This window comes from Microtus ochrogaster, chromosome 24 (assembly GCF_000317375.1).
Source record: "Microtus ochrogaster isolate Prairie Vole_2 chromosome 24, MicOch1.0, whole genome shotgun sequence".
In the NCBI taxonomy this organism is placed as follows: domain Eukaryota; kingdom Metazoa; phylum Chordata; class Mammalia; order Rodentia; family Cricetidae; genus Microtus; species Microtus ochrogaster.
In genome coordinates, this window is record NC_022024.1 from 11714489 (window position 1) to 11737613 (window position 23125).

General features: G+C 44.1%; 1 protein-coding gene across 2 annotated transcripts in view; it reads left to right on the top strand.

Annotated features, from left to right (window-relative positions):
• Positions 1 to 23125, top strand: part of Tph2 (tryptophan hydroxylase 2) — a 101531-nt gene that overhangs the window by 57982 nt on the left and 20424 nt on the right. For both annotated transcript variants that reach the window (XM_005358057.2, XM_005358056.3), the window contains exon 8: positions 6916 to 7042. In XM_005358057.2, the coding sequence (XP_005358114.1) occupies positions 6916 to 7042 (127 nt within the window). The remainder of the gene's footprint in view (positions 1 to 6915; positions 7043 to 23125) is intronic.

Sequence of the window (23125 nt, forward strand, 5' to 3'; positions counted from 1 at the left end):
GAGGGTGACAGAGCATGGGAACAGATGTCCCCCTTGGGCCTCTGTGCATGTGCGTGAACACATGTACCACCCAAACACATGATACACATAGATACACACACAGACAGACAGACAGACACACACACACGCACACACACACAGATGATAGATACAGATACACACACAGACACAACAGAGAGAGGCACACAGACAAGCACACACTTGCACAGATGATACACACAGACACACACACAGACACATACACATATGATACACACAGACACAGACAGACACAACAGAGAGAGACACAGAGACACACAGAGATGGACATGCACATGTGTGCACTCAGAGAGACCTACACAAAGACGCACATACAGATCTACATATGCATGCATGCACACACATGCATGCGTGTGCACACACACACAGACCTATACACGTGTGCAAGCACAGAGACGCCCCCCACACCTATAATATCCTCCGCTTCAAAAGAATATCATGAAGAATGGGATTATTAGACTCCTGTGTGATTCCTTGAGGAAGGAAGTAAAGGTTTCTTCCCAGGCGGCATGTGAGTGGGCGACTTTGCAGAACGAGGGCCGTGTTTTTGTGTATATATGGGGATACAGAGGAGATGATCATAAGAGCTGCCAAAAAGCTCACGTGGGGCTTATTTTATCTTATTTTTTGGCTTCTTCGGACAGTCACATGTAGCCCAAAGCTAGTCTTGAACTTGCTTTCTAGCAGAGGCTGGTCTTGAACTTCTGATTTCCTGCTTCTATTTCCCAAGTGCTGGGCTCTAGGAGTGTGCCACCAAATCTGACTTACGGTCTGCTGTTCTAACTCTAAACTAAAGAAACTCTATGGCTCCCAAGCAAGCCCCGAGAACAAACAAATTGCCTCAGTACCAAATTAGTTCCCGTTATCATCCTTCTGCCATGAAAACAAAGCAACTGGCTTGCCGTCTGCTTGTTCGGCACCCGATGTGTTCTGCCATGGTACTTGCTTGCCCCACCAAATGTCGTGTGGAAGCTGAAGAAATACTCGATTCTGGCTCCTGGCTCACTCTCTGCTTCTTTTCATCAAGGCCAACTTCCACGCCACCCTCTTATCTTCTTTTTTTATGATTTAGTGACTGTGTTGGCTTCTGTCAAATAGAACAAACAAAACCTGTGGAGAAAAACGCCACAAAAGACGGGACACGCTGATTCGGGTTGGGGAGCAAATGCCACACGCTCACTCAACCACCTCTCAAAGGCTTTAATTTATGGCGAAAATAAAAGGCGGTTGTTCAACACTGAGCAAGAGGAGTCAGCTTTGGGAACCGATAAGAGGAGAAAAATGCCAGACTCATTTTGAATTTGAACTTAACAACCAGGACCCTTATTTCCCTGCGGCAACACGATCACAGCTTTCTTAGGATGATTTAAGAATTCCCTGGGAGACACTTTGCCCGGGCCCTTTTGTGGGCCTATCTCAGTGCCTTAGAATCCTCCTCACTGGGCTTATCAGAGAAGATTCCAATTTAGAGCAGTAAAAGTCTAGTGTGGATAGCAGTGCCGGCCTTTTTTTTTTTTTTTTTTAAAGAGACATGATGTTTTACAGTGCTAACAGTTTTGAAAAGGTCCTACGTTTGCCAGGGACAGAGCACTTTTGTGTGAAGGACTCTGAAAAGCATTATTCAGGAGAAAATGCATCAAAGGGAATAGAGAGAGAGAAAAAAAGGAAAGTTTGCTGATGTGGAGATTGGAGGCAGCCTGTGCTGGCAGGCGCAATTATGACCAAATAATTGGATCTTTGAGGAGAGATAAGATGAGATGAAGCAGTAGTTGTCGGCTCCCGATGGGAGCCCGTCCATTAGTTACCACAGAGTCCAGCTCTGGAGAAGTCAACGGCCACAGGGGCCATGGTCTGGCTTACAGGCAGGGCATAGCAGCAGCAAAACAGGGTGAAGAGGCCCGGCTTCGGTCCCACAGGCCTCGGCTGGCAGGAAGGCTGGCGAGGAGGCTCCTCTCGTGGGCTGCACCCCGGCACCTCTCAGACTCCCTCAAACTGCGGGCGCTCAGCTTCAGCTCCGTGTCTGTCAGAGAGAAACAAAAGGAAATGCGCCGTTTCATAGTTCGTGGGTTCTTTAGAAATGGTTTCAGATTTGTTTATTTCCTGTGTTTGAGAGTTTTTTCTGCATGTCTACATGTGTGCAGCATGCCTGTCGTCTTCATGGGCGCAGCGTGCATTTCTGGTGCTCACAGAGGCGAGAAGATGCCCTCGAAGTGGCGTTACAGATGGCTATGAGTTGCCGTGTGGGTGCTGGGAATTGAACCGAGATCCTTTGCAAGAGTAACAAATGCTCTTAATTGCAGAGCCATCTCTCCAGCCTATAGTGTGTGTGTGTGTGTGTGTGTGTGTGTGTGTGTGTGTGTGTGTGTGTGTGTGTATGTTTATCAGAAATGTTGAAAGTCTTTCTTTGCTCATTGGTTTCCGTGTTTATGGGCACTTCCTTCTTTATCTGCCTTTCTTAAAGGCGGGGGGAGACAAAAGAGTACAGTGTTTATTTCAATGTCCCACCAGCCCCAAAGAGAGTAACCTCACTCTTGGCCTTGAAATACGGGACCTGGTAGCATTGGTCCATGAGAAGTAAGGCTGTTATGTATTCTGCATCCAGATTTTCTTCAGGAATCTTTTTCAGGACTCCTGCATGGAGTCAAAATTGAGCAGAGAGCACAAAGTAGTGACCTATGACACAATCATCTCTACCCATAACAGAGCGAAGGCCATCCCTAACGTTCTGCTAAGGATTCTGTTAGACATCTTGCTTCAGGCGTTCATCTTTAATGGGACAATATAACTCCCTCTGTTACACTTTATGACTTGCTTCTTCCAGATCCATAATTTCTTTTACCCTATGTACAGTGTGCCTATCATGTTATTGTGAGGATCGTGGAGATTTTTAAGTTGGTTAGTGTATTACTGGCTTCTGATAATGACACCTTAATTTAAAATACAAGCCACAGCCCTTTCCACTGAGAATTGATTCCTTTGTGTTCTTGGCCATCTTGTGCTTTTTTTTCCCCCTTTGTAGCTGCTGACTTTTACTTTGAAGCGACTTTTAGGTCTCTGTTCTTACAGTCTTCCATGAGGGACTGTCCTTCTATGTAAGGCTTTTAAATTTCCAATAAGTTACAATAAATCAGGCTTTTAGGTTTATTTGACATTATTCTAAGAATCAACCGCTACTGTAGTTACAGCTTATTCTGTTACAGTGTAAGGCCCCCAGCCCCATGCTTGGCTCCGTACAGCATTCACGAATTGTTAGTCTCCTTTCTGCTCCCATGATTTTACTGATACTAGGCTAATATTTTACTGATACTAGGCTAATACAGTCTCAATATTTTCTTTCTAGGTGCTAGATATCTGGTCTGATGTGGAGTTCTTGTTGCTGCATTCCTTCCAAGACCAAAAGGGGAGCTTTAGTATTTATCGCAAAGGCTACTATGGGAGTGCCCAGAGTTTTCCAGGGCAGGCCGCTTGACCTTAATTCTAGCCTTGATGGAGACCCCAGGAATGAGATCAGAGTTCTCCCAGCATGGAAACGTGAGGCGTGCGTCCGAGTTGACAGCAGGTGGAGGCGGAATTAGCTTCCTGTTCTTCAGTCATGGCTTTTCCATTATTCTCCAGGATTACGATGCAACTTCAGTGGACAGCTGCTTAGTTTCCTCAAATCATAGAAGCACCTTCAGCTTAAAATTTCAACACTATTTCTTTGTCAGCCCGCTGGGGAGAGAGTCCGGTGCCATTAGCCGTGAGAATGGGTCTCGGCTCTGGCTGTGGCTCGTTTTACCTGGGGAGCTTTAAAAAATGATTTCCCGGTCAATCCCAGGAAGCCTGATTGAACTGGTCATGAGTGGAGTCTAGATGCTTGGTATTTTAAAAAGGCCTCTCAAGTGATTTGGAAGCATGGGGCTAGAAGTGGAGGAAAAGGAGACTCAGTTCCTGCTAACTACTGCTTTCCTTATGCTAACTATGTTGGTTATGCTGGCTTATGCTCTGAGACATGGCCTCCTCCTCATTTATACTGTATCTATAAATTAAACTGGCAGAGAGCAGAAAGAATGCAACGTTGAACCAGAAGAATTTCAAGTCTCGTCCAAAGTCTTTTACTAAAGGCAGAACCATGGAGAATATTAAGTTTACACAATTTTAGTTTCCCCACTGATCAAAAGGTCATCATAATAAAGCTTCATTGCGAGGGAAGATTAAATCGTTCACATGACATGAAACTTTAAGCACTGTATCCAGTTCATAAAGTTTCAGTACACTTTCTTGTGTACATGCATCTATGTGTACATGTGTGTATGCACATGTGTGTGAGTGTGTGCATGTGTGTTGGAGGCCAGGAGTTGATGTAGGGTGTTTTCTTCTGTCACCCTCCCCCTGACTTTTGGGGACAGGGTCTCTTATTGAACTTGTAGAGCTTACTGTTCTGACTAGCTTGTCTCCATCCCTCGGGCTCTGGGGTTACAAATGCCATGCTTTTTACCCGGGCACTGGGGATCCAAACTCAAGTTCTTATGCTTGTTTAGCAAGGGCCTTAACCACTGGCCCACATCCCCAGCCTTCTCAGTGTATTCTTTCCTGCCTCATCCTTGCATAGCTCCAGGGATTGTGGCATCAAGGGAATGAGGAAAAACAGACCCAAGGACACACAAAAGCTGGAGAAGTTACAGCACCTCTGAAATTTAATGTGTTTAGTTGGACAGACAGGTCGTGCATCGCATCCCACTGAACAAAGGGGCGGGGTTACTACATACATATAAACACTCAACCTGGTCTGTCTATGGCGGTCTTAGCCATGTGATTTGAGTTGTGAGCTTAAAGTTGCTTGAGTGATATCATTTGTTTTACGTGGGTATCAAACTCATACCATTTACCACGATTCATTGTATTCCCCCAACTCTGTTCCTGTAATAATGGCAGTAGCACCAGACTTTGGTTTCACAGCATCTATGAAGTGATACATTTCGGCATAGGTGAATTCAGAAATATCGTTCAGTTACTATATAGGCACTCTTTTTTTTTTATCATGAGCATAAATCTTTCTGCCTCTCGAGCCATGGTGAGAGAGTCATGGGAAAGCTAATTTCAGTGTACCCTGCTCTCAAACACAGGTTATAATTCATGACAATGACTTAGGAGGGCAACTGCCTTATTCAGTTATGACACATACCCATCCCTTGCCCTCTTACCCAGCTCCAAATGGGAAGCTCAAGCAAATGAGAATATGGCAGGCTTTTGCTATTTCCAGGTTTATGTCCAGCTCTGGAAACTGGGAGGGTCTTCTAAGGCTCTTTCTCAAAGGAACTGAGCACGTGCCCACAGATCAAATCTCCCTGTGACTTTGGTGACAGCCTCTGGTGTTTCTTAGTACCCCGTGAAGGCTCACAAGGGCACACAAGAATTTAAGGAGGAGCACAAGGCTTTCAAAATCCTAACAAGTCAAACCCAAATTTTGGCTTTAGCACTATTGTCAAAAGACGACAGATTTAGTCTAAAAACTACAATTAGTTCAGTTACAAGTAATACACACGCACACACATCCCCTCTCTCACACACCTGCTTAATGGCTCTTATATGTGATTTCTGAATTGGGCTTTAAAGCCCCAGTGAGGCCAAGGCTGCAAGGTGGTCAGAGACCAATTATGGGCACAAAATGAAAGTGACCCGCAGGGACAGTTTAACTGATGATACCTGGGTGATTGCCTTATTTGAATCAGCTAGCCACCTGTGATTGAAGCTGAGCTGCTGGAATTGGCTAAGACTCGGCTATTTGTTACAAGACTCTACTCCCAAATGAGGCTTTCGGTCACTCTCTACCAAGTTAGGCTGCTCTGGTCACACAAGGACTCAATTTCAAAGGCATCCTTTGGCCTCAATTTCATTTAGTTTATTGCTACCTATGCTGAAAACCAGCAAGCTTTCTCTATCAAGGGGGTCAGCTCGCAATTATTTCAGGATTCGCGGAACTGGGATCTCAGTTACAGCTATTTGATTCTGCCGTTGTTGACAAAAATGACAGCTGCGGGCAATACGTGTATAAACGGGCCCAGCTGCGTTTCAGTCAAACTTTGTTTATAACGTGGTGGCCAAATGGTGAGTGATCTTAGGAGCTTGTCCATCGTGACCTGCAGGATCTTGCACTGAGAACTGAGAAGTTCTGTTTGCTAAGGCTGTCTGGAGTATCAAATGTAAAACAAACACCATGGTCTCAGGAACAGAAATGGCTCCCCAAAGTGGTAGCTCACGCCTGTTTGGGTAGGCTTCTCACCCGGGAAAGCAGATCTGGGAAGAGTACAGGTTCCAGGCCTCCACTGGCCACATGGCAGGGCCATCTCCCCCAAAGTAAGGGCTTCATTAAAATGATTATACCTCAGCCTGAAGAAATGGCTCAGTTGGTAAAACGCTTGGCTCTCAAGCCTGAGAACCTAAGTTTGAGCTCAGAATCCATGTAAGAAAAAAGTCAAATTCCAGAGGAAAGGAGGCGGAGACAGCTGGATCCGGGGCTCACTGTCTAGGCAAAGAGTCTACTAGGTGAGTTCCAGGCCAACAGAAGACTCTGTTTCAGAAGAGAAAATAATGGTACCTGGCACCTAAGGAATGACACCTGGGATGGTCGCTGGCCTCCACGGGCGCACAAGCACCTGCTCTCACGGGCACGTGTCTTCTCTCCACACTCTCAGGCCCTCACTACGAATGAATGTATGATTTATCATCCAACGTCAGTGTCATTAATCATAGGCTGCGTCTGCCTTTCAAGTATGATTAATGGTAATCATTTATAGACTACGATTCTGTTTAGGATTTCAAGTCTTGTTCTACAGGTTACGGTAGTTTAAAGCTTCTTGTGTGACACGACTTCAAGATTTTTTTTTTCCCTTACAGAGATACATGCCATGAACTCTTGGGACACGTTCCACTGCTTGCAGATCCAAAATTTGCTCAGTTTTCACAAGAAATAGGCTTAGCGTCCCTGGGAGCATCCGATGAGGACGTGCAGAAGCTAGCCACGGTGAGTTCATTTTCAACTGCAAAGTCTGCTCGGTGCTTAGTTGTATGGTGAAATAAAGCCCATGGCCAGTAACTGGGAAGCCTAGGCAATGTTCTGCGGAGAGCGTAATTTCACTCTAGCTATGTTCTCGTTTTGCAAAAGATAATGAACTCTTGGTTTGTTAACTACTAAAATATGTATTTTAATCTTCCTATATAGAGGTCGGCTAGATGCGATATAAAGGGTTAGACAGTATTTTAGGGTTGAGAGCTGTGACAAAATTAGTTCAGCTGCTCTGAAACAAAAATAGCCATAGAGAATATATGAATGAATGCTTACGTGTGTATTCCAATAAAACTTTATTCATAAAAGCCAGAACTGGGCTAGATTTGACCTATAGCTGTAGTTTACTGAATCCTGTGGAAATATTTGTCATAGTAAAAGGTGTGCATTTGTGGCAGAGTAGAAACTGCAGCTAGAGTTATTTCTTTGGCAAGTTGATATGGTTATAATCAGATATGATTTGAGACAGCAGTAAGAAACTCAGGCTCAGCAGTTATTCTAAGTAGAAACCCAGAAAAGACTAACTCGATGTTATGATATCAGGGAGGGTCTTCCCCAGACAAGTGATGCAGGAGGAAAGGGAGGGTTGGATGTTGTATTTAAGATGTTAAAGAGTCAAATCTAGAAAGCTTACACACCTTACTTTTTCATGAGTTCAGAGTCTAGAATAGAAAGATGCTTAGAGACTCACCAGCCTGCAGGGACAGAAAGCTTAAATGAGTATAGCTACCTGGTATGGAGAGGCAGCCTTCAATTGAGTGCGTTTGCCACAGTTATATATTGAAAGAATGCTCTTTACTCCCAACAAGAAATAATTTTTCTCGCCTGGGAAATGGCTCATTGGGTAAAGTGCTTGCTATGCAAGCTTGAGGACCCGAGTTCAAATCCTCAGCACCCAGCTATTAAATATGATGGCATGTACTGTAATCCCAGCTTGGTGGTGGTGGTCGTCGTGGGAGGTGGATCCCTGAATCTTGCTGGCCAGCAAACCTAGCCAGTCAGTAAGGTCTGGGTTCAGTGAGGGCCCTTGTCCCAAAACCTAAGGTAGAAAACAATAGAGGAAAATGCTTACTGTTGGCCACCAACCTCCAAGTAGGTGCACTTACCCACACATATGCATACAGTACGCATACACACATATAAAAAGTGGAAATACATTTTCTTGTGTATATGTATGTGTGCGTGCACATGCATGCGTGCATTCATGTATGTCTGTATGTGTGCGCAGAGACCCAGAGTACAGCCTCAAGTGTTGTGCCTCAGGCACTGCCCATCTTTTCTGAAACAGGCTCTTTCCACACTGGCCTGATCTCTCGGCAAGTAGTTAGCCAGGGTCTGCCCATTTCTGCCTTCCTAGCAATGGGATTGCAAGCAAGTACTACCACGCCCAGACCTTTTAGTACTTATTTTAAAAAAAATATTTTAATTTTTATTTATTACTTTAATTTATTTTTATTACTTTATTCCTCTATTTTAAATTTATTTTATTACTTATTTATTTTTTATTAACTATTTATTCTCTATTTTTCTTTAAACATAGGTTCTGGAAATGAATTCAGATCATTGTGCTTCTAAGAGAAGCACTCCACTGATTGAGATGTCTTCCCCAACCTTCTCTTAATTTTTTTTGAAAACAAAACAAAACAAAACCCCAGCAAGTTCTTTCAGTGTATCCTCTCTTTCTTTGCATTAGAGAGGTAGGAACCATGAAATACATGAAAAAGTAGAAGTAGCTCTGCTTTTTCATTTGTGATAATCTTTCCATCTCAGGACCAGGACTAAGACTTTTAATCTCGTCACCTAGGAAGCAGAGGCAGGCAGATCTCTGAGTTCAAGGCCAGCCTGGTCTATAGAAGGAGTTTTAGGGCAGCCAGGACTACCCTGTTTTTAAAAAGCCCTACATCTAATAACATCTAGAAGAGGCACATGTTCCCAGGTTCTGAGGATCAGATTAGGGTATGGGTAGCTTCGGGGGGCATTATTCTTTGCTTCTACTTTTCTATTTTTTAGGGGGAATATATAATATCTATAATGCCCTTTGTTACAAGGGCAGGAAGAATTTTTTTGATAAGAAAATTTCTTATTATGCTCCTAATATCCTTGGCTGTCTTTGCTCTATACGTTAAAACACTTGTAACTGGTAGAGTTTATTAGGCCATTTTTCATATTCCTCTGTCTTTTTCTTGCTCCCTCTTTTTTAGCCCCCTTCATTGTCTTTTCCCTGAACTGCACCTAGTTTGCAGCTAGGTTTCTGTGATAAACCATACTGAACAAAAGCAGAAAGGTTTTCCTCGCCTTGCATTTCCTTGTCATAGTCCGTTGTTGAGGGAAGTCAGGGCAGGAACTGTAGAGAAATGCTGCTCGCTGGCGGACTTCCCACGGGCTTGTCAGTTTGCCTATACTACCAGGACCACCTGCCCAGGAATAGCACCCTTTCACAATGGGCTGGGCCGCCCACATCAATCATCAATCAAGAAAATAGCCCCTGAACATGCCCAGGTGCCAGCGTCATGGAAGCAGTTCCTTAACTGAGCCTTCTTCTTCCCAGGGGACTCTAGTTTTTGACATAAAATTAACCAGTATGGTGTTTGAGACTAGGATTTGTAATTGAGGGCAGAATCTAGAAAAGACAGTGTTTTCCAACTATGGAATAACTTGTGCCAGGTGAAAGGGGATTAACCGCCCACCGAGAAGGGCAGCCTGCTTGCAATCTTGCAGTAGTTTTGACCTGTTAAAAGCAGAATGTAAGCTTACAAAAGACTTGAATGCAAAACGTTTTGCATTTCTGTCAATATAGTAGAGACGTGTGTGTATGTGTGCGTGTGCGAGTGTGTGCGTGTGTTCGAGTGTGTGTATGAGTGTGTGCAGTGATCCCCCTGCTTTGCTTGGTTTCCTCGCTTCTCTTTAATCCACATTGCCTGACCTCCCAACATAACTCCCTCTGACTTTCAGTTTCTTACAAGCCTTGCAGTTCCAATTCTTTCCAATTTCCTAAACTGGTTGCTTACTTTGAAGTGTGGCAAGCCAAAGACGATTCTGGAAAGAATTTTCTGGGTAGCATGGAGAATGTGGAGAGGGATGCTCACACTGTGATAAAGTGGCGACTTCTCTGAGCTGGGTAGTACAATTGCCATTGACACCCAGAGCTATGGCCCGTCTCTCAGTGAAAAACAGACTTGAGTGGGGAAAGACGGGAAAGTGGTCTTGGAAGACAACACGGAATCCAACCAGGCCGTTTCAAAGTATACAACGCATAAACAGCCTGCTGGCTAACATGCATATTAATGACTTTCCGAGCCACACACTGAAGCTAGGAGGTAAATTGATTGACTTCATTTGTAAAGACGGAGAGCTTAAGAGTTCAAGTCTCACCGGCAGGGGCAAGAAGTCCGGTGGCTGGGGCGAGTTGTGGCTGGCTACATCTGATGAGAAAGGGAGCCGTTATGAGTCCATTTCACAAACTCTTCGGCATCAGATCTCCTGAAGAAATAGTAGGTAAAGATGAGGGATAAGAGGGACCGAACGAGGGCCGGGCGGTGGTGGCGCACACCTTTAATCCCAGAACTTGGGAGGCAGAGGCAGGTAGATCTCTGTGAGTTCGAGGCCAGTCTGGTCTACAAGAGCTAGTTCCAGGACAGGAACCAAAAAGCTACGGAGAAACCCTGTCCCCTCCCCCCCCAAAAAAAGGAAAAAAAAGAGGGACCAAACGAGAAAAATCGCAGAGGGGACAGACGGCAAACTACCGCCATTGCCGTTTACATAGACCACGAGATAGACTGTATTATTATTCCTGTCCTCTAGGTGAGGTTTATATTATTAATGCTTCTGTGTATACAGTGCCCGCTTTTCCTTGTTTATAGTGAATCTAAGCACATATAAACACATAATTATGACTCACGAAAGGAGACACTTAATAACTTTATGGGATGCACTGTCAACAAATCTGTCTAAGGGGAAAAGCACCATCCACTCAGGCTAATTGCCACTGCCAAACTTGGTTTAGTCTCAGGCTGCTTTTGGACATGCGGGGCTGTTTTACAGAGGGGTTCAGGCTGCACTGCCTGTAGATACTGTATTCCCTTGCTGTGTCTCTGCCTGGCATTTATTTTGATAAGTTAATGATGCTCCATTTTGAGAATGAAGCTATCTCTGCGGCTTCCTGTGGGCAATGGTTTCTATGCCCCGAGAACTGTTTAAATGAACCTTTTTTGTATCGAAAGAAATTGATGATGATGCTTGGAAAATGGGTTTCAAATGCATTGTTATACATGTAAATAATTTGCCCTCCGGTCGGTAATGAATAAGGCTATTAGTTTTGGCCGCTAGAGTGTTACTCCTCATAGCTGTCCTGGGTCTGTGCATGACAGATAGGTAAAAATATTTCCAACAAGGGCTACATGGCATGTGTTATAATTTTGAGATAAAGTACTTCTTCTTGCTGGTTATGGTGGATTTAATACATTCGTGTGTACCTCGGGTTTGTAAACTTAAATGCCTTCGGTGGCCAGATAGGTAGCAAACAGATAGGTATGAACCAGCCTTATATAAACTAATAAGAGCCCGTAGAGTCTGTGGAGAACTGGAGAAAAATATATTATACCTAAAGGCCTGTAGATGGAAAATTAAAACTAAATGTCCATTGTTAATGAACCACATCTATAAATAGAAACAGAGCTGTAGAATCAAAGTGGTCTGTCTTTGTTTCGGAAGTGAGATTTTACACTAGACTTCACTATGTTTAAGGGGCGGGATCACGTAAGATTCATCTTTCACAGACCCTGAATTATAACTTCAAATGGTTGTAAACCATGACAAAAAAAAATGGAAGTGAGAAAGTGTTTATTTTGGTTCACAAGTCAAGGGTACAGTCCTTCATGGAGGGAAGTCAAAGCAGCAGGAGGCTGAGACAGCCAGTCTCACACACTGGCGTGTGTGCCAGTGTCCACGCATGTACGCCAGTGCCCATGCGTCTATGCGAATGCCCACTTGTCTTTTTCCAGCTCAGGCTGTTCTGCCCAGGGACCAGTCCAGCCCACAGTTTAGATGGGCCTTCCCACATCAATTAATGTAAAGAAGCTAATCCCTTATAGACTTTCTCAGATGCTAACTGTAATCTAGATAATCTTTCCTAAGTATGCCCAGAGGTCTATCTTCCTGTCCAGTTTTTCAGACCTGTCCAGTTGAAGACAGTAGCCTTCAGTCTGGCAGCAGAAGAAACAAGTGGCCTTGAAGAAAAGGTAGGTTAGTTAGACAGTGCCCCAGCATGACTTTCCAAAGCCACACAGTGATCTTTCAGCCTCGTTTGTGTATCTAGAATCCTTTCTATTGAAACATCAGTACGATAGGATAACCTCTTTGTTATAAAACTTCCTGCCGCACAGCGTGAAAATGGACCCAGCCGTGTGCTGGTTCCGTTGTGTACCACAACTCTTCTTCAGTCTGTGAGACCAATTACTACTCATCTGCACAGTGATGCACAAGCAAAAATGGACTGATCAAGGAAACCTAAGAACCAGATCTAGAAGTACACAGATGTCCCTTCCGTCCAGAGTCAGAGCATACAGGAGGGAATCTGTCAGCAAATGTGCACTCCATCCTATGACACAGAAGGCTTCTTCTGACAGTTCGTTCCTCACATTATAAAGGCATTTGCGACGGACTAAGTGGCTCAACATCTGTAGGAGACACAATCAATATGAGCACAGATGTTTCCTAAGTGGAATGAATTGGCCTCTGGCCCGGTTGGCATTTTCCATCTATAGAGGGTTTTAGGTCATCCATTCAGGTCTGCTGACCCTGAAACATGTTTACCTTCCCTTTCTGATGGAAGGGGTTTTATTCCTTTGCCCCATAATGCTGCTGAGAGGAGAGTTGTAGCCAAGGACAATGGAGGGATAAACTCTTCCCAGTATATGTCCCCAGAGTGTGAGCCTCGTGAGAAAGAAACATCTATGGGCAGAGTTTGGGAAACACTAAGTGAACAGAAAACTTTGCTTTAAATTATAGGGCTTTTGGGAGCTGGAGAGATGGCTCAGAGTTTAAGAGCATTGGCTGCTCTTCCAAAAGTCCTGAGTTCAATTCCCAGCAACCACATGGTGGTTCACAACCATCTGTAATGGGGTCTGGTGCCCTCTTCTGGCCTGCAGGCAGACACATAGACAGAATATTGTATACATAATAAATAAATATTTAAAAATTATAGGGCTTTTTAGAACCTTTGATAAGATTATATGCAAGGTGAGCTTCCGCAAGTGATAAAAAGTTAATTATGTTTGCCACATTTCCTTCATTGCGAGGTGCCACTGGTTTTAACTTAAACTGCTAATTTAACAGTGGGTGTTGTTTTGTTAGTTTAGGAAGATATTTCGGCTAACAAACTTGTTTGACATTGACAGATGAGGGTCCATTTTGAAAAAGTCAGTGTGAAAAAAAACCGAGCTTGAGAATGGAGAACAGACATTAAACAGCAATCCCCTTTACATGCTGGCATTCCACTCTACTGATATTCTAAGAAGCACAGTTTTAGCAGATAAAAGTCCAGACTATCTTCTGAAATGGCAGAATTCACTCTAAGCACAGCATTCTGACCAACTAAGTTGTTTTTTTTTTCCCTCGTAGAATTACCTGATATTAGCCATACCGAGTTCTGTTTGTACTTAACTTATCAAACAAAAAGTTTGTTTCTGAGATAGTTTTGTGCTGTCTGGAGCTTTGATGACCATCATCAAATTGTGTCTGAATTTCCGTGTCTAGCCTGTACTTCCTTCTGTTGAGAGCAGCACTGAAATGTATAATTGGTCTTAAGCTGAGAACCAAGTCTAGTTCACATTAGAAGTGTAATTATAAGGCTGGTCTTAGTTGACAAAGGTCTTACTGTTATTTCCTATTTGCCGAGCATGCCTGCTTGTTTCTTAAGCTCCCTTTTCTTCATATACCTGACTGTGGGTGGAGATGCTTTCAATGCTAGAAGACGTGTGTCCAGGGGTCGTTCTTCCTGAGCATGGATGGCATTAAAAATGACCGCTTTAGTATCTTTATGGAAAGCCCAAATAAGCCCCAGGCTTATTTATTCTGCATAGACTCTTTTCACCGGTTCAGCTGTTGGAGTCATTTACTCCAAAGCTGGCCGAGAGCTGGAAGGAGGAACGTGCTGTTCAACATCGTTAATTGAGATGTTTGGGTGGACGATCAGTTTGTATGTTATTACCAAGGAACTTAATTAAAAGTTAATAATATCTATTCCAACTCATTACACTCACTTTTCTATCTGCTGTGCAGATAGAAAAGGAGAGTCATCTTGCGAGCAATGCTTTAATTCTTTAACTTGTCTTCCTGGTTTTTATTGCCGTCTCTCATCATCTCTCTTTCTGTCCAGCTGCCTGAGGCCATGCTTTCTTCGGACTAATTCTCTTATGAGAACGTTTAATATTACGGCCAAGGCTGTTTTGTTCTATGCCTTTGTGTTGTTGCGATTATGAGGCGTTTGTCATTGATTCATATTACGAGAGCCCTGCATTACCCACCTTGTTCGGGAACAAATCTGTCTGTGGTGTGAAATAGTTGTACACTTTAGCAACTCAAATCTGTCTTGGTCATTTATAGCTGTATCCCAGGGGCCTCCGAGAGCTATCATATAACAGATGAGAAGAGAAAGCAAACACAGAACACCTGGTTTAGAAATTTGGGAACTCATAAAAACAAAGCTACTGTGGTAACATTATTCCCAGAGCACCGAGAGAACACCGGATCTACTTGTTCTATACTAATATCAAATTGTCCCCACACTACCCCACAGTCACCAGCGCCCCCCCACAGTGTTCCATAGACTTTGCTGAAGAGGATATTTGGGATGTCTGGCAGGTAGCCTGAAGAAATCCACCCCATCTAACTTCCTTTCCCCTGGTGCTGGGGATTTAACCTAGGACCTTGCCCTCGCCATGCAAGAGCTCTCCCCCCTGCGAGCTAAATCCCTAACTAAGGATGGAATTTTCTATCCCCACCTTCATCTTTTCCTTTGAAGGCTCAATATTGGAGTCTTCTCCGTCAGAGATTAGCAAGACGAAGTCATACAAATTTATTAATGCGCATAAGCATTGGGGTCAGATTTTGAAATTCAAATGATCAATATGAAATATTGATTTCTGAGCCTTAAGGGCGGTAGACACAATGGTGAGGAGAGGACCTACCTTTAAGGTTTTCACAGTGGGCTCAAGCGGCAGCTTATCCTCAGGTTAGGCACAAATTCCCTTACCTCCTTATGCCTCCGAAGGCATATCGTTCCATCACTTGGTGTGGGGCAAAGAACAAAGGAGATAACTGACCCTTGTCTTGGGGACCATGATGTCAGTGGTACCCTGCTTGGGCACAGCCCCAGTTCCCTCATCATTGCCTAGGAAACCCAGCTAGGAAGTATGGTGTTGGCTGAAGAATTCTCTGCATTGTACTGCTGTTTAGAAGTCTTGACACTGAGGATTTCTTACCTTTTCTTCTCAAAGAAACTTTGAATGCATTCATCAAGTCCAGGAGATTTTCGTAGTCACTTTAATTTCCGTGAAGATGTGGTGGGGAGAGAGGTTTCTGGTTTAACTACAATGGCCTAGGCTCCCAGGCTCTTAACTTGCGGTAACAGAAATATCTGCGGTGTAATTCCATTCCCAGCAAAAGCGGAAAGAAGATGGTTGGGATTTTTTTTTCTTCTTTTTATCAGCTAGAATAGTGGAGGTAATGTTATATCAAACTATAGGAATTTAATTACCCCATTCCACAAATGTAGTTTTCAAATAAAGGAGTCAAAAGGATTTTCAAAGCCATTCTTCCGAACTGTGGTATTAAAAACTCAAGAGTACATTTAGGAGATGTAAAATGTATTACTGTACGTTATGAGACACGGCGATGAATGGGGCCACGGTAAGAAACGCGACGACATGACGCGAGGCTGAACACACGGCGATTAAAACTCTTGTCGCTTGCTTCTTAGAAACGCCACCATTTGCCCGCCGCTTTGCATGCTTCTCTCTGTGAGGACGGCCATCTGTGAAATAATTCTGCTGGGTGGATTGCCACTTTAGGACAGGTCTTACCGAAGGTGGGAACGCTGCCATTTGAAAGCTTAAATCCAGACGAGGTGTAAGGGAGAAATACAGTTAGGGTTGGGAGGAATCTATCAACAAGTGGAGCACCATTATTCTTCCCAGAGCCTGAGAGTCTGTCCTTTACAATGGCCATAAAAACACCGTTCTCTCAGCAGCGCAGGGGGCGCCGGTGCCGGCTGTCTTAGGGATTCCTCTCCTGAAAAGTCTTTACAAAAGCCATAGTTTCTCCTGCTTCTTGCACGCTCATTATAGAAAATTTTGAAATGGATGGGGGAAGGAAAGAAAATACAGGTCATTTGTAATATCTCAGCGGCAATGGCCACACTTAGCATTTTTGGCATATAGCCCTCACGTTTTCCTGAAAAGTCATTTTGCCACATCAAATGAGACCTTAATGGAAGCGACTCCTGGCTCTGGAGGAAGGAGTAACGAGGTGTTCATCCATTTATCAAATATGTGTGCTGCCCAGAGAGAGAGCCTGGCTTCTACATCTACAGAAGAACTGAGAAAACTCTGGAAAGCCAGGCCTTGTGGCTTTCTACCCAACTGAGTTGCAATGTGGTTTTGTGACCATAACCTAGGGCTGATGAGTTTTATTTTTGCTCTTTTTTCTTTGTTTTCAAACAAAAATGAACAGATACATACTTATTTGAAAACCTGGTTTCTGGACTTATTTTGTCAATCTTTCATCAGTCATGTTCCCATTAGTGACATTTTGTCTGATTTCATCCACCTTATTCTCTTTTTGAGTCTAATCATCAGCGTCTATCAGTAGCTAGAGGTCTCAGGTTTCTCCATAGTGCTTCTTCCCAAGATTCTTATTCTAGTAGTGGGTAAGGGAGGACCTGGGGTCCTTACAGCAGAGAGAACACTTTGTCTTTCCTGAGCCTGCGTGTATCTTAGGAACCAGCAAGTGAGGCAGTGTGGTGTAGTAGACAATTCAGAGTGCGGGCATTAGTGTCCAAATCCAGGCTTTGTCAGTGACAGGCTGGGTATCATCAAGGCAAATATTATTTATGATTCTTACCACAGAATGGGAAGACAAACTTGATTCATCGGTATCCTAGCCAGTATAGGAGCACCGTGATGGACTTTGCAGTAGGAGTTAGTTGGGCTCCCACTTCTAAAACAACAAAGGGAAGTGGGATTTTATAGCCAAGGAGCAGAAGGGTGGTGGTCACTATGTAGAAAATTTCTAAGAGAATCCTGAGGACTAAGGAGGGGTTCTGGTTTTCCTGATACTGTTGGACTCTTGCTGAGGTTGCCTGGGAGACGGTGGGCTAGAGGAGTCTGTTAGATTCTGGAAATGGGGGAAATCTGGCTACCCCGAACTAAGAAATTTCTTGCTAAAACTGGATAATGTAGCGACGAACATGGAAGCCTACAAGTCGGGGCCTGGCTGACAACGACTAGCGTCTAGCCAAGGGAAGAATGTTCATAACGTCTGCCGTGTTCCAATTTCATCATCTTTAAAATGAGACTAATACTGCTATCTAATGTCATAGAGATGCCATAAAATCGATGAGCTAATGCACCGGGAAGCAGCTTGGCACAGTTGTGCGTGTTAAAATAGTGCCAGCTAGCCCATTTCACACCGCTGTGCTCTTAGGCATCCAGGTGGCCCGTACCAGCACTCACACACGGGGGAAGCCCCCTGGAGAGCTTCCACTTTTGCGTGTGACCTTGGGGTAATCTAACTTTCAGCACCCCAGCTTTGTCTTTCTGAACATGCAGACTGTTTAGTTTATTTCATAAAAGGGTTTTAGACGGGGGGGGGGTGTTCTGCTATTTTACAATGTAAAGTTTTTTTTTTTTTTTAAATCTATAAATAATAGAAGGAGGTCCTCGCCTGAACGACGTCAAGCTTTTCCCTGGAGATGGAGGAGCTGCCTCGGACTTAATAGCACACCTCCCCTGAGCAAACAGAGAAAGACAGGAAACAGCTTGGGGAAAAGAAATGAGAAAATATTGTTTGTGCCAGAGAGAGCACGTGGAATATGAATTCCTGGTGGAAAGTCTCAGGCAGATTAGGAGCGAGGCTGCTAGCCAGTGCGACCCTCCCTCCATAACCAAACACAGCAATAAATTTGGGGTCTTCGATCTCGTCTGCTCCTCTTCACGAGCTCGTGCTTCTGATAACCCCGTCCAGGTGTTTGCAGCTTGGCTGGAAGAGGACTGAATTTAATATAAAACTAGATGAAGAAGCTGCCGGAGGAGAGCCAAACAAGGTTTTTGTTCTGGTGCTGGATGGGCTTTGGTTCATCTCCACTCGTGCACACAAGGGTCCTGTGTTGATGCCCGGCCAGCAAGGTTTAGAAAGTCTTTCGTAATGAACCAAGGGGAGGTACCTTTAAATGATTTACTTTAGACATGCTTAAATGCTGAGCTATTTGTTACAAAGGCATCTTTTTGATTGCTTACTTTTTCCTTTCTCAAATTTAATAAGTCATATTTTTTTCAAGAAAAAGTCAAGGCTATAATTGGTCAAAGGGCACTGGATCTGGATTCTTTATAGAAGCGTTGTAGTAGACCCAAAGTATAATCTCTCTCTCTCTCTCTCTCTCTCTCTCTCTCTCTCTCTCTCTCTCTCTCTCTCTCTCTGGTATGTGTGTATGTAGCTATTCTTGCTCATACGCATACACTTGCTTCTTGTTTAAATTAACAAATTGTATGTAGCCACCAGAAGTATCACACAAATGACTTGATTCCCAGATTTCCCAATAAGAGCAGCTTCATGGCAATCTGATCGCCTTTGTGTGGTGGGACAATTGGCTAGAACTGAGATGCTCTTGTCCCATTAGGGAAGGTTAATTGTAACGTCATGCTTATCCACCTGTTTTCTTTTCTCCACCTGGTGAGCAAAGGCAAGGCTGGTGGAGGGATTGTCATTCCAGGCAGCCATAAAACATCAGCTATCCTAGAGCCAGAGAGAGTCTGGCAAAAATCGTTTGTTGGAAGACCAGAAATATCTCAAGTCATGATATTCTTTATTGTCTCATGAATTCTCAGTGATCTGGAATTAATCTTGTGGCTGTAAAATAATGGATCGAAATCACATGCAAGCACATATTGCCATAGTTTAATGCTATGCTTTACTTTATTGCAATAGGACTTTTGAACTATAAAAATGATGCATTATACTTCTGGTCTGACCTCATTTGTCATAGTCTTGGTTCTCTTGAGCTACACTCTTTGTGGCACTGTGTCCCCTCACTGAGACCTGGGTGATTTAGTTTCTTTCAAGCCTGGTTTATAGTGTGTGCCTTTCACTGGCTTCCAACAGGTCTGTTTTGTGATACCCAGCTGATCTAGGGATCCCAAAGACGGCGAGGGTATCTAGCCCAGAGCCGTCTATAGAAGGATGGCTCTGGGCAGGCTAGAAGACCTTCATCTGTTCTGGTGCTGTGCACTCCACTGTCAAGAATCTCAATTCTAGTGTCCCACAGTAATCAGTCACGTTGGGAACAGAAAGAAAACATTGCTGAATAAGGCAAACCATATAGAGTTAGGTTCATCTGCTTATAATCCATCTTTAGTGTCTCCTAAGTTTGCAAATTAAAGTCTCAGGTACTCTATCATCAAAATGGGGGGCGATAGCATTGAAATAGAGTTCTATAGGTTTCTTTTATGTTGTGTTCTCTCTCTCTCTCTCTCTCTCTCTCTCTCTCTCTCACACACACACACACACACACACACCTCCCTCTCTCCCTCTCTCTTCCCCTCTCTCTCCCTCTCTGTCTACCTCCCTTTCTCTCTCTCTCTCTCCCTCCCTCTCTGTCTTCCCCCCTCTCTTTCTCTCTTTATAGATAAAGCCCCTAAGGCAAAGAATAGTAAAATAACTTTCCTAGAATTAATATGGAGGCTGTCCTTGAACTGTAGTTCTCACTTTAAAGTCAGTATGCTCAGACCCCCATGTCCACAGTGCCTTCCTCTCAGGGCTGCTGAGGATTTGATGTAAAGGGCTCAATGCTGTGTCCGGTGGAGTGTAGGCGCCAGTGACTGGAGGTGATTATCGTTAGAGATGGAAGCTCAACTGAGCTTGAATGCTGTCTAGAGTTTCAATTACTGTAGCTCCTCATGTGACAGGGACTCAGACCCATGGGGTACAGCTTTTCAACCCCTTTCCACATACGAATGGTTGGTGCCAACTGTGAGTGTGAGAGACAGTGATGGTGGTGTTGCTGTTAGTGACTGGAAAGGAAACAGGACCTCATTAATAAAAGCATAAAGTGGAAGGCTTAGTGCAACGGGAGCTGAGAACTGCTTTTTCCTGTTAAAAGTACTTACCCCTACCACAAGTTTATAGACAATATTTTAGAATTCCTGGTCTTGCTTGGAAAGAAATCAGTGAGTTAAGTGTAAGGTTGTTAGCCCTAGAGTCGGGGAAGGTGTTGCTTTTAGTAATGGAGGGATGAGAATAAAATGACCCTCTTAAGGTAGTGGTTGCCCACAGCTCATTTGTAAGTCAGTAAAAACCTCATTTTTTATATGAGCATTGGAGAGCTGACCTTTAAAATCCCATCTGGGGAGGATGTGTGATTTGATGCAGAACATTTTTGGGGCAAGCCTAAGGATGGATGGCCGGGGATAGGCTCATCCGTTTTCTTCTCCTTCAAGGAGCACAAGATTGCTGAAGCTACGAGTCAGTTCTTGGGTAGTTCCAAACCCGTAGCACACACTTAAGTAGGTCTTCTGTGCAAGGAAGAGTAAGCACATCTGTAGAAGGGATGCTGATCCATGCATCTGGTAGGAAAATGATGGGAACGCGTATTGTGAGTGTGTACGTGTGTGCGTGCATATGTGTGTGTGTGTTCACTGGAAAGTTTAGTCATTTTAAGGTAGCTGGTTGTGTAGTGAGTTCGGTGAAGTCTTTTGGAAAAAGATGCTGGGATTGCTTTAAAATCATAGCCATATTCTGAGAGTTTCTGTGTTATAGAGATATTACCACGGGGCTCATGCGTTGCATCTAGGGTCTGAGAAGCAACGCTGTGAATCTAAAACTAGCGTTTGATTTGTGAAACTAAATAACCTGCAAGTTCATGGAGCATGAAGAGAAGCCCATCTGTATTCATAATACGCTTTTTAAAGAGCCATAGATGCTGTGAGAAGCAGAATTGGGTGGATGGACATCTTAGAGATTCATCTCCAGGAGAAAATAGTATTGTATCCGTCTGATCTTGTATGCTATCATTCATGGAGTGACGGTCTGGGTGGTGACGCTGTTGGAAATTCCTTGCAGTTGTTAATTCTGAAGAGTCTAGGCTAGGAGGCACTTTAGTGCCTGATTCTGTCACATCGTAAACTCCTCCACACTCTGACCAAGGACCGTTAGCATTTTCCCTGGCTAGGCTTCAGCTGGCTACAACCTTCAGGAACAGCAAACTGAAAAAGTTTCCCCCTGACGGTTTCAGACGAGCATCCAGATGTCAGAATCAATGAGCTTTCAGTCACCGCTTGTAATGAGGAAGCCAGAAGCCACTTAAATACCAGGCTACCTTACTTCCCAGCTTCCGTATGTAATGCCTGCCAATTAGCATTCAGTCATGCTGCTAAGGGCCTGCCATGAGCAGGGCTTGGCTGTGGCAAGGAAGCCGGCTCTTCCCCTCCTCACTGACATGGGCGGGTCGGTCTACTGAGAGGGAAAAACGTTGAATGAGGTCACCAGTGGGCAGATCTATTTCTGAACCTGCAAGTGAAAAATCTATTTGAGGGCTACTGTAGAGATGTTCTCATTTTTTTTCCCCGAGACTATAATATTAGAAAAATTGGCTGGGATTAGAGACTACTGATCCAGGCTGGCTGGCATTGACTTTGTAGGCATGGCCAACTGGAAAACTCTTCTTAGCTTCTCCTCATTCCCTTCTTAGCTGCCATATTTGCTGAGTACCTACTATGTGTTAGCGAAGGGGGTAGGACAAGACGGGAAACGGAAACAGCACAGGAAGATAGATAAATCTTGTTTCTGAACTTCACAAAGCTTAGTGGGGATGGGGAGGGGACAGGGTTAAAGACCGGCGATTTTTATTAGGACTCCGTACTATGTTGGGGGATATAAGGAAAACCCCCTCACCTGGACACTAGCAGGAATTTGACAAAGGGCTGTGTAATGACAAGGATATTTCCAGGCAGAGAAACCGCAAGTGTAAAAATCAAGACAGAGCAAGAAGGCCAGTCACCACTGTCCAAGGGTAAGGGCCAGGAGAATGGCGATTATCTAGTGCCTCGAGAAGACGAGCTTGGGAATATAGAGTCTCTGCTGCTACCTGCTGTGGGAACTTCTTCAGCCAGTAGCTTTTTAAGATGCCAGCCTACTTTAGGCATGGCTTCATGTACTGTAAATGCAGATGAAAAGCTTGGTTGCTGGATTCGGTTCCAGTTCCCAGTGCTCGCAGAGGACTGTGGATCACTACTCTTTCTGTGAATTTATCCCCCAGAAAAATAAACCTTTGTTATATTCCATTCCGGGCAATTGTGAACCAACGTGATCTGAGTCCATGCCACTGCTGGGCCTTCCCCAGGGTACCTTGTAAGTTTTGACCCTCCTCCAGGGCAGTGAGTGGTAAGGTAAGGTGAAGAGGTGCAATGGGGCTACTCCCTGCCATTGACATCACACAGCTCTTTACATTTCCAGCATAGCATTCCTAGCATGGCATCCTATGGAAAGCACTGGCCTTCAACACTGAGCTCTGAGTTGTGGGGATGTCTTAAATGGGTCTTGTCTTGAGTATTAGGGTGGACCCATTGCTTAGGTGATTCTGATGTTGATTAAGTCTACAAATGGCATTCCCATTAGTGCTTGAATGGGAGAAAGAAGCCAGGGATCAGATGATCTGTCTGTCTGTCTATCTTTCTTTTTCTTCCTTCTTTCCTTCCCTTCTCCCTCCCTCCCTTCCCCTCCTTCCCTCCCTTCCTCCCTTCTCCTTCCCCCTCTCTTCTACTCTCTCCCTCC